The 15,662-nt window shown below is 39.6% G+C and overlaps 1 protein-coding gene across 2 annotated transcripts in view; it reads left to right on the plus strand.

Annotated features, from left to right (window-relative positions):
• Positions 1–860: 860 nt before the first annotated feature.
• ahr1b (aryl hydrocarbon receptor 1b) overlaps positions 861–15,662 on the plus strand; it is a 33,150-nt gene continuing 18,348 nt past the window's right edge. The window contains exons 1-5 of one of the 2 annotated variants that reach the window (XM_046052380.1): positions 861–1,474; positions 2,131–2,321; positions 9,783–9,898; positions 13,576–13,665; positions 15,333–15,459. In XM_046052380.1, the coding sequence (XP_045908336.1) occupies positions 1,434–1,474; positions 2,131–2,321; positions 9,783–9,898; positions 13,576–13,665; positions 15,333–15,459 (565 nt within the window). In that variant the 5' untranslated portion in view covers positions 861–1,433. The remainder of the gene's footprint in view (positions 1,475–2,130; positions 2,322–9,782; positions 9,899–13,575; positions 13,666–15,332; positions 15,460–15,662) is intronic. The other variant, XM_046052372.1, reaches the window with a different exon arrangement.

Below are 15,662 nucleotides of genomic sequence, written 5' to 3' on the forward strand. Positions count from 1 at the left end.
CCTTAATCAGCGCAAGAGTGTTTGAGTCAATCTTTTCATGCAGACCATATTAAAGGTGATCTGATCACACAAAGTCTTTTTTATTGTGATATTTTAACAATAACATGTTGGAACATTTAAAAATTACAGGAACTTTATATGTTTAGTTAGTTAGTGTTCATCTCTTTGTAGGTATTTTCTTACTCTAGTAGTTAAAGTAAAAAATAGTGGTTTGATGAGCTTGAGTCTATTGTAATTGCAGATAATAATTATGTTATAAAGCCATGTTTTATTTGAGTTATAAATTTAAAATGACTAGCATTAGGTTTTACTTGCATTTATTCAAAATTGTTAATTTGGTTGGTTCTGTATGTGATGGCCTCAAATGTCCACTAGATGAGGCTGTAACAAAGTAATAATATCTCCTCTGATATGAAGCATTCACAACCTTTAGTAAAAGTATAAAACCACAATGTAAAGATATTTTGCTAGATATTTACTTTTGTTAAATATCTAGCTGTTAAGTTATTTTTTGTTATTTGTTATTGTTATCCCAATTCTAACTACTTTATATAGTATGGGTTATTCTCATCTAAATAAATTAAACATACTGTATTTTATAAGCTGACTTTATGTTTTGTTTGAAAAATATATTTACAAGAAGCTGTTGATGAAATGTAGTAGTGTAGAAAGTGTATTACATAAATTTACACCACATATAGGAGTTTGTAAAATAATAAAACGGCACTATTGATGTATTACAAGTAATTTATTAAAGAATAATTAATTATTAATTTAAATTTAACGTCACAACTTCGTTGCGCGCTCCCGACGTCAAATCAGTGCCCGGGAAGCGCGCGCTGCCGCTGGTTGTCGGAGAGACCGAGGAGAGGAGCAGCAGAGAGATCCGGGAGGAGAGAGGAGAGGACGGGAGCACCGGGGGTTTTTAACGGCTACCGGTTTTCATTTTAATGTGTTTTGTCTCTACTCAGGATGTGAGTTTAAACGGAGTTTTTATTTTATTTTTTATTGACGCCATGGACGGCAGGACCGGAGCGACAGACCCAAACTGCCACAGTGACGTTAACTCCTTCGTAAAACGTTAAATACTTCAGCGGGGAGCTTAAGTGAGTCTGTTCCTAATGAGTGAATATAGTGACATTATCTTTCTTTCTTAACTGTTTTATCTCCTTTAAGCTTTTTAAATTAACGTTACAAGAACTACAAGTCTCAACCAGACCTTAGCTGACGTTAACGGTCGAGTGGCGGTTAAGACATGTCACATTTAACGGTAACGTTAGCCACCTGCCTGTCCGTTAATGGAAGCAGACGAAACACACGCTTCTGATACCTGAGAGGAGTGCTGTGGACTGCTTCTACTGGACTCTACTGTCTGCCTGTTAAACTCTATGGATTTCCTCCAGCTTCACTGTGAATAAATCTACATTAACAACATGTATGCTGCACGGAAAAGAAGAAAACCGGCTCAGAAGGGGTAAGTTATGGATTAATATTTTTTATTAACTACTAATTAAGTGTTTTTCATTAATTATTGACACTGATTCTGGTCATTCAAGACTTCTTTCACTGTGGATAATCAGTTATACAAAGTTTGACCTCCCAACAGTCATGCAAGTCTGTAACACTTAAGCTTAATAATATTAACAGTACAGCCTGACTGACAATAATGTAAATATTACAAGATAAATGTTACATAAAAGGTCACAGATATCTGCATAATTCAATTTAGTGGGAAGAATATAACTCCCAGGTCATCACTTGTGGAATAAATGTGCAATATACTGTATGTACAGACACATTTAATTGTATTTGTGCAAAATGGTTTAAAATTCATTATGATTATTCAAACCAAGCTGATAAATACTATTTCCAGTCAGGGTTATTCATTCTAGGCTGCAAGGATTAATCGATAAGTCAACCAACTGCAAGCTAATCAACTATTTTGATAAGAGATTAAAGAGACTTTCTGAACGAGCTGCTTACAGCTTATTATATATGTGAGAATTTGATGCGTTTCATATGATTGTAAACTGGATATGTTTGGGTTTTGCACTGCTAGTCAGACAAAATAATGCTATTTGGATATGTGTAAAGAAGTCTTACAAATCGCGCTACTTCTCCAACATCCAGAGTCAAACCCACTGTCCCAACTGAAGGTGCCAAGTCCAACCCATCCAAACGCCACCGTGACCGTCTGAACTCGGAACTGGACCGGCTCGCCAGCCTGCTGCCCTTCCCTGAAGACGTCGTCTCCAGCCTGGACAAACTGTCCATCCTAAGGCTCAGCGTCAGCTTCCTGCGTACCAAGAGCTTCTTCTCCGGTAGGAAACGCAATATTAAAATGAAATAAATACTACACAGAGCTGCCTACACCTGTAGAAGATGTAAACTCGTGGTGGTTGACATGTGAAAAATGTAACAACATGTTAATAGGAAGCAGCATGTTCGCCCTTTTCCTTCCCCGTCTGCTGAAATGCTAAAATAGCTTTTCACACCTCACAACAGTACCTGCGGACACAAAGGCAGAAAAACATGCAGGGGTCGTACAGGGTTTCAAGTAAAAAGAAAGAAGGTCAGAGAGAGTTTCTGGACATGTACATCCACCACAGCAGAGTGCAGGAAGCGAAAGGAATCAGGTGTGAAACCACCTACTCAAGATGAAGGTGAAGAAGAATGTAAAACCTTCCTGTTAAATATAGAAATCAGCAGGTCGATTACCTCTTATTTTCATCAAATGTACAGTTTTGTTGACCGCTTTGGGTCTATTATCACAAGTATTTGGTTAATACAAAACTACAAACTCATCACACAGACGCCAAGTCTTTCATTCAAAACTTGCAGTTGTGCATTTATTTGGATTGTAAACATCTCTCACCACACGACCATTGATTCAAAGTACAAGTTTCTCCTGAAATATCATGAGTTGGTTATGACACAGCATAATGATATCTTTTCAGTTTAGCTGTTTTAAGTACCAGTGAAGCCAAAAACAAACATGGAAGATACATGTTTAAAATCTCCTTACAAGTGCTGAAAGTAGTGCTGTATAAAATACAGGCTATTCTTAATATTTACAGAATCTGTCATTTCCATAATATCTATCCTATATGTAATCATGCTGTGATCAATGAAGACATCTTCTACAATCATTGAAAAACTCTTACTCTGTTTTACAGTATTGCAACATGTCTAATCAAATGTAACAAATACGTTAACAGTTATTATGGATGTGTTTATGTAGTGTATTTTACAGTGTTGTATTGTACAAACTGTAATCAGTGCAGTGGTTCATCTGATTGTTAGGGCACTAAGATACCAACAGTAAGGTTGTGGGTTTGAATCCCACTGAGGTCACATAAAAATCTCACGCCTCAGACTAAAGTTTTAAATCTGATCATATCAGGAAAATTAAACAACAATACATGTTTATTAAGCAAATGTTACAGCGACGATCAGCTAGGAACAATGAGCACAGTGTTAGTAAAAGGTATTCTAACTGTAGAGAAAATCTTATTCAAAGTTATGCAGCTCCTCTGGTCTTTCTACATGTTTTTGTTGAACTACACAGTTGTGAAAAAGGTCTTTTTGCTGATCTGTTGTGTTTTTTTTACTAAAGGTGATGACTACATACTTGGTACCAAAGCAACAGAACAAAACAACTCTACAAATAGCTGAAAATATATCACAAAACTTTGAGTTAAATGTACAATTTGTTAGGGGGTAAATTAAACCCTGTATTCTATGAACTTTTAACTCATCACATAACTATTTATTCTCCACACGAAATATTTATTCTTTGTTCGTATATCCAACCACGACATTTCCAGCCATTGAACTGAAACACATTTTTCCCCTCAGTGATTCATCTTACATCCATATTTTGTTGATGTTATATATGGACCACACAGCCTCTTAGAGTTGAGTACAGTTTGTGTTGCTGTTAATAATTCAGCCAACGTGCAATGTGATGGCGGTGGGTGGTGGTTTGGGTGAGGTTGGGGGGTCCAGAGGTCGTGGCCTTTGTGTCTGGGCTGTTCAGGAAGTGGTAAAATGCAGAGGATTGGCTTTGTCGAGGAGTAAGCAGGCTTACAGGCACAGCAGATGTTTAAAAGGCAGATTATAAGTCTGTCGAAAAACAGCCTCCAGAAATCTTCTTAAAACTGATCGTGTGGAATATCTGAATCCTGCATTGCCACTTTAATCTACTGTAAAATTAGCGTTTTGAGGCATTGATCAGCAGCACAAACTGCTTCCAGTGCAACTTCCAGCACCAATCATAGTTTAAAACAGCTTTAACTACATGCTCGATGTTTTTTCTTACAATGTGTGCAATAAAATGCTGTGCTACAATATTTAGCAATACAAAAATGTGAATATAAGCATCTTAAAGCTGAAAATGATTGTGATATCAGCTATCTCCCAAAGGGTTTTAATTGTACAGCATAGCTAGCTGCTCTGCAAGTCGTCTGTCCAAAGGGAGACATTTATATTTTATATTGTTTGGTTTCATGATGGCGCCACATACTCTGAACAACAACCCACACTAGCTCTGCTGCTGAAGTCTCCTCCTTATCTTACACATCTCGTCCCACAGCTCAGCTTGTTGAACGAGCCACCAAACAAAAAAGTGCTGACGTCCGTTCACAGGCTAGATCTAGATAGCTAATTAGCTGCTCAGCGGCTGCACCTAAAACAGCATGTACCTGCAAATGTCACTGTCGGCCAGTTACATGACGGTGTGGTTCATCAATACCACAAACAACTCTCTCTCTCTCTCTCTCTCTCTATATATATATATATATATATATATTTAAAATATTTCATATGCAACACAAAGTCAGAATGACAATATGTAGTGTAAGATGAAAGTACCTGATTTGTATATCCAGCTGATTGGACAGAAAAACGTTGGTGGACTCATCCACCTCAAGGCTGATAGCCAGGACCTCCGACATCTCATCCTGGACCTTAACTGACCTGCTTGTCAATCGCATAAAGTAACATTAAAACAATCTTTGATTAGCACTTGATATCAACACCTTAAAAGAAATGTACATTTTAAAAATGCTTGGGCAGATACAGTAAAGCGCCATAATTTGTGTGGTGTCCACCTCCGGGTTTCAGAAGTCCATAAAGGCGTTTAAAATCACCTGTTGTTCTCATGTTCATTATTCATCACCGGTTCAAATGCCTCAGAGGTCACAGCCCTAGAATATGAAAACAAAGCAAGCTCATTGTTTATAAGTTCACATTTGATTTTTCATATTCATCAATGATTTATATTTAGAACAAGGTTGAAAAAGCGTGACATTACTTACTGGTGCACCATAAGGAGTCCGTGTGAACATCTTGCCGGCACGCTGTACTGGGCACTGCGATAAGATCCCTTAGAATTTTCCATTTATTGTATTTGTTTCCAAACGAGCTATAACTGTAGTTTAAAAACATCCTAAATATAGTTTAATATACTATAATAATTTCCCCGATGCCTAGGCACAACGAGAGGGTCAACCTATGCCTGTTGAAGGACCGTCAGTCTTACAGTACACATGGAAACTCTGCTCTGACAGAACGTGTAGCTATAGCAGGAGATTGTTTGCTTTGTCTCTTGTTCTGGCAACAGTTTCTCCTTTTTAATAATAAAAAACTACTAACAATGCATTTTTTTATCTGAAGATCTTTAAATTGTGTTTTGCTGCCAGCGTTTATCTCAGACACTTCTTTCCGTTAATTTTATTGTTCAATAGGATCTGCTGATCTCCCGTTTTCTGTTTCTTTTGAATTTCCCTTAGTGTTTGTGATATTTTGAATGCGTGAAGCTGCCCATGTATTTGGACTTTTGGGAACTACTAGTGTGCACTGCATTTCCCAAGCGTACTTTCATGAAAAAGCAGATGTGTGCTCTATTGAATTGTCTACTGAGAGAAACCTTGGCTTTATTATTACACCTTCTATTTCTCTGCTTGTAAAAACTTGATTTATTGTTTGAATTTAATTTAGCATTTGATGAAAAAATATTGTTAATGAACAGAACCATCAACCTCGTATCATATGCTGGACCAAAACCTAAGCTAACTGTGTACTCACAAATTTGTTAGGGTTAATTTGGCTTCTTATCTTAGTGGCATATTACTCCCACTGAACATCTTGAGGTCACAGTAATTAACAGCCATTTTCGTCCTTTAAACATCTGAACAGCAGCCTGTCAAAACAGGCTCTCTGGTCAAAAACACATCAGACCTTGGTGTCACATGCTGACCCTGCAGAAACAGGCCAGCAGACCCACTTCTCCATCCAAGTGCATGAACCATAGATGACCCCCCTCCCATCATAACGTCTTCGTACAGCCTCAACGTATTGTAGGTCAGCTCCTCTCGCTCGTGGCCACGAGACGACCCTTGTCCCAAAGTGTCAGCCACACAGTAATGTAGGTCTAAAGAGACGGCAGCAGAGAGGAGGTGGGAGGAGGAGATGAAAGCCTCGGGGGAATAAAAACACAGCAGGATAATCCACTCACGGACCCCTTACAGACGGTTTGAAGGGGGGGGAGACAGATGCCCACTGTTCAACTTTTGACTCCTGCAACCTGTTTTTAATTTCTTTTTGTTACAGCTAAAGTCCATCATGTATTTAACCTGTGTCTTTTCTATGCAGGGAGCCGAGGTTGACATGGTTTTAGTCAGTCCCCATGTTGGTTAGTATATCGAAGAACTAGGTTACACACACAGACAGACAAACACCTCCACTCCTTCTGCTGCTGTTTCTTAATATCAGTCTGACATCTAGCTACCTTAGCATTAGCTTCCCAGTTACATGGCAGAGACACACTGTGATTACTTGTGCAGGAGAAGAAAATATGTGTTGATGCTGCATTCAGGACGCTTGGTAAAACCGAGTAACCCTATGGTTCAATTGTTACTCCATTGTCAAGAGGAAACAGTTTCACTCCCACTTAACCTAAAACATAAATTTTATTATTAGAGAAAATCATTGTATGTTCACATCTGTCCACTGCAAAGACAATGTGAGTACTTCCTTTAGTCATAAGGAGCATTTTGCAGACAATCCAGTCTGGATGTGTAGTGGCACAGTGGTCAGACTGGTGGGGGAATTTTGCTGTCTTTCCCACTTTCGCAGAGTCAGAAACTATAAATGCCTGTTGTTTGGTGAAGTCTGATGGACAGGAATTAAGCAGGTTAACTAAGGGGTGCCTTTTTCCTAGCTTTGTCTGAGGGAAGGCTCAGTAAACCCCTGTTTTAGATCAGATTACCTAAAAAAACTTAAATTTAAACTACACAAATAGAGATACTTTTCCCAAAGATAATTGAAATAATAAAATAAAGTGTTCAAGGTCCTTAATGAAAATTTAAAACAAACCCAGCACACAGAAACACACAGATCATTAGATAGTTAGATTAGATAGTCCTCCCTGTTGTTATCATTAGTCAACACGGCCCCTCCTCTGGCTTGACCCTTTGAACAATGTATTCTGGTCACAAACCTTGTGAACTCTGAGATGGTGCCAGGGGAAGAGATGCTGGATTAGATGGGTCACTGTTCGTGTCATCGTCCCTCCGCACCGCAGAAGAGACTTTAATGTGTTGACTTACGAGTTGTTGCGGTTAGTTGAGACTTTGGCAACTGTTGAGATGTGTTTTAGACTTTATGAGTGTCAGATGTAGCTAGAATATTATTATTAATCCATATAGTTTGTGAGATGAGATGATGTTTATCTCTTTTTTACACTGTGGAGGGCTGGGCAATAATTCAGTATTATCGTGTTTCTTCTTTCACCAGCAGCGTATCTAGTCCTGAAATGATTAGTTGATTGACAGTAAAATTTGTTTTTTCAAACAAATAGTTACTGGATCAAGCTTATTAAATGTGAAATTGTGCTGCTGGCCTCTGTTTGATTGTTGATGTTTCATACATTTGCACATGATAAAGAGCATTTGTTATTAAAATCATGACCATTTCAACCACCTTGCCGAGCTGTAATACCCTCCAAATACATTCCTCGCTCGATCTAGCCCTCCAAATGTGGACTCACTCAGTCTGACGTGTGGAGACTCCTTCATGTTAATGTAACTGCCTTTTTTAAAGCAAGTCAGAGATCTGAAAAGCGTTTGTTGTGATGTTTTTATTGGCTGTTGTTTCCTCGTCTTCCTTCGTTGTGCCAACAGATGTCCCCTCCCCTCCTCCTCCCGGTCGCCTCAGGGTGTTTTTTCTTGCTGGCGGCTCCTGTTCGTGACGTCAGGGTTCAAAATACCCCCTCCACCCCTTCTAGCTCTTAATTATTCATAGTTGGCATGCTTTTCCTGCTCTCTCTCTCGCCCTTGTGAGCTCCCACTTCAAGGAGCTCTGTCACCAACAGACTCAGTTTTGTGAGGATTTATTTATATTTGAGTTAGTCACTAACTACAACTACTAAACAATACCAGTTTTAGTGCATTATTTACATTACATCTGACCATTTCCCAATACTGTAATTCTTTCAAAGGTTTTCTCACTTTTAGGAAGCCATTAGTTTATTTTTATTTTTATGCTCTTTGAACATCAGACTTGCAGAGACTTAAGGGTCGCTTGAAACTCCAGCGATTGATACCAAATAGCCAAACTTTTTAAGTAAGAAATCACTTCAGTCAAATCATTAATCAAAAAGTAACATTTGCAATCTGCACCTTTGTCAGGTCATTACTACCATACCCATACAAGCTGTGTGGTTAATTTTTAAACCCTCTCAGGTTGGTAAAATAAATGCTGTAGTAGCACATACATCCTAAAACATACTAATAAGCAGGCAGTATACATGAAATATACAGTTGTAGGCTATATCTAATGAATATCATAGAAGAAAAGGTATTGAAGTATGCTTAGGGATGTCAAAAAAACAAAAATAAAACTATAAATCCCATGTACTTCAAAAGCAGGTTTTAATGACCACGAACATTCTTATTATTGTATTTAAGTGTGTTTTGCACCTGCCTTGAAATTCTCTCCTCCCCACACTCTGACACACTCACACACACCTACACCTCAGGTAAACACCCCGGCTCGCCCCGCCTCTCTCTGTCTCCCCCCCGTCATCTTGACGTGATTTTGAGGTGATCAAAACGGTGAAACGTCTGCCTAAATGAAGACGAGAAATCCAGGCTATGACACAGAGCTGTTGATGACGAATATTAAACTGTTTAAAAGTGTTTTATTCATTATAATTAATCCAAAAAGATTCAGTTCTTCTTGTTGAAAAATCTTAACTATAGTCTGACTTGGAGCTGGATCCATGTCAAGCTTTGTGGTTGGTTTCTGCCCCATACCATTACCTCCGAGGCTTGTCGACACAAAGACTCCATTAATAATAATAAAGAGACACGAGATATTGATCCTGGTGTGGAATTTGGGTTGCGATCAGAAGAAGCCGTCTCTGCGGTCGAACCTTTGGCCTCTGTATTGTCTGCGGCGCTCAGAGACGTCCTCTTCCATTAACGTCCCCTCTGCTGCTTCAGAAAAGCTCTTTGTTTCCTTCAGACTCAACCCACTCAAACAGTCTTTATCCCCAAGGTCAAAGGCATGCTGCTGACCTCCATGTTTTTGTCTTAGGGGTCAAAGGTCATAGAGGAGTGTGGGACATACAGAAAATGTTTTAGTCACAATAACTGTGAATTTTGATCACATTGAAAAGCCGTCTTCTTGCTTAAAGTCTCTTATGTAGTAGTTCTGTAGTAGAATAATCTGTTATTTACCAACCAACATGCGTGTCGTCTCTGTTTCTCTTTGTGCAGTGGCGTTGAAGAACCCGCTGTCCAATGGCATGAAGAAGAGCAGCGATCACTGTCATGACAGCAAGACGTCAGGATCTGTGGATGGTCACATACCTGAGGGGGAGCTGCTGCTGCAGGTTGGTGAGCAACAGGCCGTATGTTGCAGTCAAACTCTGTTCGTTTTCTGTCGTGACTTCAATCATGCCTGGTGCTGTGGAAGTTTTTATGCTGTTATTATGATATCTTGTAGAGGAAATAGCACAAGCCTATGGACGTGGGAAAAGTTGAGAGTTAATGAATGAGGCAGATGTATGTAGACTTTATTAACATCTGGAAATTGTTTGTGTTGAGTGGTTTGTTCACTATCCTTCCTCCGTACGTCTCGGACATGTTTGATGAAGGTACAGGCAGGTAGCTGTCACCTAATGTCTGACTGTGTCTGACTGAGTCTGCACACAACAACCATAACAACAGGCTGCTGTAGGTCAGTTGAAACCTTGTGATGGAGGAGAGGCTGCTCTGCACAGCAGGACGAGAGGAGAAATGGCTAGTTTTATTGGATTTACAGCAGAGAAATGTCTGGTTTTGGAGAGCAAGACGAGTTGGAGTTTACCACTGTGATCAGTTCTTTCTTACATGGTTAAAACCTGCAGGACATATCTTCATAAGTATGTTTATCAAGTTCCATACGTCATTAATAACTAAAGCTTATTTCCACATGTTCAGTGTCTTAAAAATTAGCTAACTATAAACAGTAATGCATCACACTACATTTGTGACTAAAGTAACACATTACCCTGAGAACTTTACATAGAAAAAAATGACAAAACTGCCACTAGACTTGCAAAATGATCTTTTCAATTCAGGACAGAATCCAGATGGGATCAAATAATTAGTCGTCTTTTGTTGAATGGACTTCACTGTCAATATGAAAGGGGTGGCTCGCAGTGATGAACTTACAGAGAATCATCGGCATCTCTGCTTTATGGAGCTTTATAGGGAGTTTCAGCTCTTATCTTGTTTATCTGTTTAGCTGCAACTGTGCTGTAATAGTTCACTCAGTGCTCTCACTGCATCGATTTTGGATCTAAAACACCACCGTACACTACGTGCTCAGCAGCAAACAGCAGACAGAGACAGTTAGCAGCTACAGAGCCAGGCATTTCCCTCTGGGGCTGGTGGAGACCAAAAAATGAGGTAAAATAGAGAGAATATTAGACCTAAATTCACCAGGAGGACACAAAGACAACTCTACATGAAAGATAATGTTGCTCCATAACTGCAGGATGTGTCATGCGGGTGAGTTAGGCAGCAGGAGGAGGACCCTAATGCAGATAGACGAGGCATATAGGGAGAATTCAATGATTTAATGTTACATTGCAATACATTTATATTTACTCATTTGGCAGATGCTTTTATCCAAAGCGACTTGCATTTGAGGAACAACATACATGACTGGTTAAAGATACAAATGAGCTTACAGGCAGACACAGGTGGGTTGAAAGAAAAGAAACATGGCAACAAATAAACTACGACGATCTGGGCTGGTATATGTGCTGCTGGGCTGATGAGGAAATGAGGGTCAGGGCGGGAGATGGGAACAAGGTGATTGCAGGGCAGATGGAGACATCTGGTGGACAGGTTAAGAATAATAGAAATGTATTATTGATCCCAGAGGAGTAAATGGGTCACTGCAAGAGTCAAGGACGTGTGGATGTGGAGGACGGCAGCTTCCTGTCTTCAGCTGCTCTGCTCCAGTACAGACGCCGGCCTATGAATTATACAGAGCCGGTGAACACATCTATTATTGAAGGTCTGCTTATAGATCAGTGAGTTGTTGCTGTTTGTGTGCAGGAGCTTGAATAACGAGGAGAGTCAAGCAACATTTATTTTTCTTGCTCTGCAAAACAACAGGAAACACACGAGCATCTGAGTCACAGTTTTTGGTAATTGTTTCTTCTATGGTATGAACTGAGACAGGAACAGAGAGACTTGTCCCTTAGTGTTTCCTGGCAGTGTTTGCTGTCATTGGGTCGTCACGGGAACACACTGCCAGAGACAACAAAACAACACATCCTCTGACTCGGGAGAGTGAGAGGCTGACCGCACATGAGAGAGAGAGAGAGAGAGAGACAAAGATGTGTTTTCTGCAGATAGACGACGCTACAGTAAATATTTATACACTTGTATGCACTCCACTTTGTGTAGTGCATATGTGTGTGTGTGTGTGTGTGTGTGTGTGTGTGTGTGTGCTGGGCGTGGTTGCATGTATGTTGGATTGCTTGGCTTTAAAGCTGAAATCTTGGACCTAAATTAGATTTAATATTTCCATGCCCGGATAGTAATTAATTTATTCATGACTGTCGATTCAGTATGCAGTGACCAAATATATAGTATTTAATAAAATAGACTCGACACTTGATAGTGCTAAGAAAGTAAAGCATTATATGTTGTTTAGATCACTCACTGTCATTTTCTACTGGTTGAGCACCAGTGTACTAAAATAACAGCTTGTGAGAATTGTTTGAATTGAACTTGTTTTGATTATTTGTTTGCATATAGAATTGATAAACATCAGCACCAAAGCCCACTATGAAAACCTGCTACGGCTGTCATGTCAATGAGACAAAAACTAAATAATCTAAACTTAGAAACCAAGGCTGCAAATATTAAATGCAAATAAAAAAATAATCAACAGATTAATCGACAAAGAAAATAATTGTTATTTGCAGCCCTATGATAGGGCAGCATCAACCCTGGCCATAGTACAAATGTTAATAGCACACCACAGAACATAAATTAAGGTTTTATTAAAAGAAAACTTTGGCCTCGTTGTAGTCTGGTGTTGCTGCTATCGAGCCTCCTCCCCCAAAATGTCAATTATTAAACAGCTAAGAGACCCGGATGGTAATTTTTGACATCATGTTATAGATTTTGAAAGCGCTTTCAAAAGGCGAGTTTTACCAGATGAGTAAAATGATAAATTTGTTATTAAATTATGTGTCTGTTCAGATGAAGACTGCATTCCTACGAAGGTCATCATCATCCTCGTCAGTGAGGTGTAGGCGGATGCTGGCTGGATGCCGTCGTGACTCTTTGCGGTGCCGGGACGCAGTGTCATCACCTCCTCCCCGAGCCCTGAGGCTTGAGGAGGGAGAGGAGGAGTGATGATGGAGGTGTTAGTCATCCAGTCCTCCTCCTCTCCATAACTTATCTTTGAACTGACGTCCACTCGGCTCTAGCCTCTCCTCACCGTCTCTCCCTCCTTCTGCCCGGGGGAGAAGTCTTCTGTCTTCTATCCTCTCTTATTGTATCTTTAGTCCCATTTCTTCTCCTTCTTCCTTAATTTAAAGCCTTTGCTCTCGCTTGAATCGGACACTAGCTTGGTAATCTAGCCCGATAATTTATTCTGAGCTAATGGGACATGTGGATGAGGATTCAGAGGTTTCACAGACCATCAAAACAGGAGCCGGATGTGGCGTTTGTCTTGTGAAATGTTTTGTTGATAGCTGACATTTTGCTTATAATAACTGACAACTATAAAATTTACTGGACAGTGAGCACCTTCCTGTTCTCCAGAGGAGGAACCACTTTGGACTCTTCATGAGCTTTTTTCCCCAGATGTTTCACCCTCAACCAAGATATGGACATAAAATCTTCAGTATGTGTTTCATTTAATCCAACACCAACTTCACAAACTTCTGTTCAACTTCCAACAACTCTTGCTTTCCTGACCATTTTAGCAAAGTGAGGGCTCAGACCCCTCCATTACAAACATAATCATAAAGATTTAACAAACATTTTCTCTCTGCAGGCCCTGAACGGCTTCATCCTGGTGGTGACAGCTGAGGGAATAGTCTTCTTCTGCTCTCACACCATCCAGGATTATCTCGGCTTCCATCAGGTAAAACCTCCTGTAAATTTCAAATACAACTCTCTATGTAATGTATATGTAATGTAAAGAGATATATACTGTAGCCTCGCCACCATAGTAGTAAGGCTGAAAATGTTATGAATTATGAAGAATTATCTTTTGGCCTGCATAGGAGGGACTACTGAGTGGCAGGGAAGTGGAGTGCATAATCCTGAGGACTGAAACAAACGCACATATGGAGCGAGAGGTTTAATCCAATTGGCTTCACAACAAACCGTGTCTGCCTCCAGTCTCATCTCATTTCAGAGAATGTGATAATCAAATTACCCAAAGTCTGCCTGACACTTACATACACATACACGCAGACACACACACACACACACACATCTATATACTGTGCATAAACACACATCTTGACCCCCTTTCATACGCATCATGTCCCTGCCTGGTCAGGGTGTAAACATCACCTCTCACCCCTCATTTCCTCGTCCACCTGAGGCGTGTCACCATTCATTTACCAAACAAACCCAAATCTGTGGTGAATCCGCTGTCTGTGCTCGCGTGGAGTGTTTGGAAACAACACCACGCAGACATTGGGTGCCAGCAGCTGTCGTAAAAATCCATAAAATGAGACACAATTGAGGAACAAATACGAAAAGAAGAGGAAGAAGGTACATTTAAATCTGTTAAGGTGTTTTCTGAAAATTAGTTTTTCCTCAGCCTGAATTCTCCACTTCAGTAGCTCTTACAGACACCAAACTTTCCAGTTTAATTCTTGACTATAATTTGAAGGTATTTGCAGAGCGGTTTGTTCATGTGTACTTCATAGACTGATTTGTAGAACATTTTATTCCCAAAAACATTCCCAAATTTTTTTTTTTATGCCTGTTGACAGTATTTTCTTTAGTAATAAGTAATAAAAGAAGATTTCTTTTTTTTTAATAAATGCAAATTACCGCATATTTCATTAGATACTGCCACATTAGTATATTTAAATATAACCTTTCAGAAAACCTGTAATACAAACAATAGAAATTATTGTCTTAATGTAAGTAATCAACTAGGAAAGTTTCATGCCAATATCTGTTAGTAAATTTTTTTTATCCTGCAGTGTGCCTGAACAAGACAGAGAGAAGTAATCTGTGTTGAACATGAGAAGTGGTTGTTAGATTGTTGTGCTAAGCTACTGTTAGCCTAGCCACGCTAGTGTAGCACCACCATCGCTTCAAGAGTTAATGGCTACATAAACCCCAAATACAGTTAATGAGAAAAATATCGTTCCTTCTCATGTAGCTGTTTGAAAAGTATTTCACGTAACACTTCTGCCTGTCAGAGTTGCTTTTTGGCAACCTTTGGTTCCACTCTGGTCCTGAGCCAGGTCATGCTGGGTCTGAACGACAGAAATCAGGGTCACAGCGGTTCTTTGGCTTTGTTTCAGCTATTTTAATCAAATGTTCAGCGACACTTGATTTCTTTTGGCTCCACTTCAAGGCAAACGGAATCAAACGCACCCCTTAGGGTACCTGCTGACAGTAACTGCTTCAACAAAACATCCACCTCAACTCCCGCAGTCTCATATTCAGCCTAAAAAGGTTAAATTATTTATTCAGTGTAACTTTTGTTCATCTCGATTCATCGTACTAAAACTAAAAATATAAAAAAGAATGATTCTAAATTAAACCGTGTTTTCCTGTCAGACCGACGTGATGCACCACAGTGTGTTTGAGCTGATCCACACTGAAGACCAGCAGGAGTTCAGGAGCAACCTGCACTGGGCCCTCAACCCTCCTGCTGGTCTCGGACCCCCGACGGATCCCTCAACAGGTCTGTCAACTGAAGATACACACTATGCTACCATTTTTTTTTTTTTACAAGAGGAAAGCAGAAGAAATAAAACAACATGCAATTTAATATAACATCGGACATGGCCAAACTCATAACTGTCACATGATCAACACCAACATCACACTACAGCAAGTCAGGGCGAGTATAATAAAGACATAATAATCATCCAGAAATGTAATGAA

This window comes from Micropterus dolomieu, linkage group LG01 (genome assembly GCF_021292245.1).
Source record: "Micropterus dolomieu isolate WLL.071019.BEF.003 ecotype Adirondacks linkage group LG01, ASM2129224v1, whole genome shotgun sequence".
NCBI classification, from domain to species: Eukaryota; Metazoa; Chordata; class Actinopteri; order Centrarchiformes; family Centrarchidae; genus Micropterus; species Micropterus dolomieu.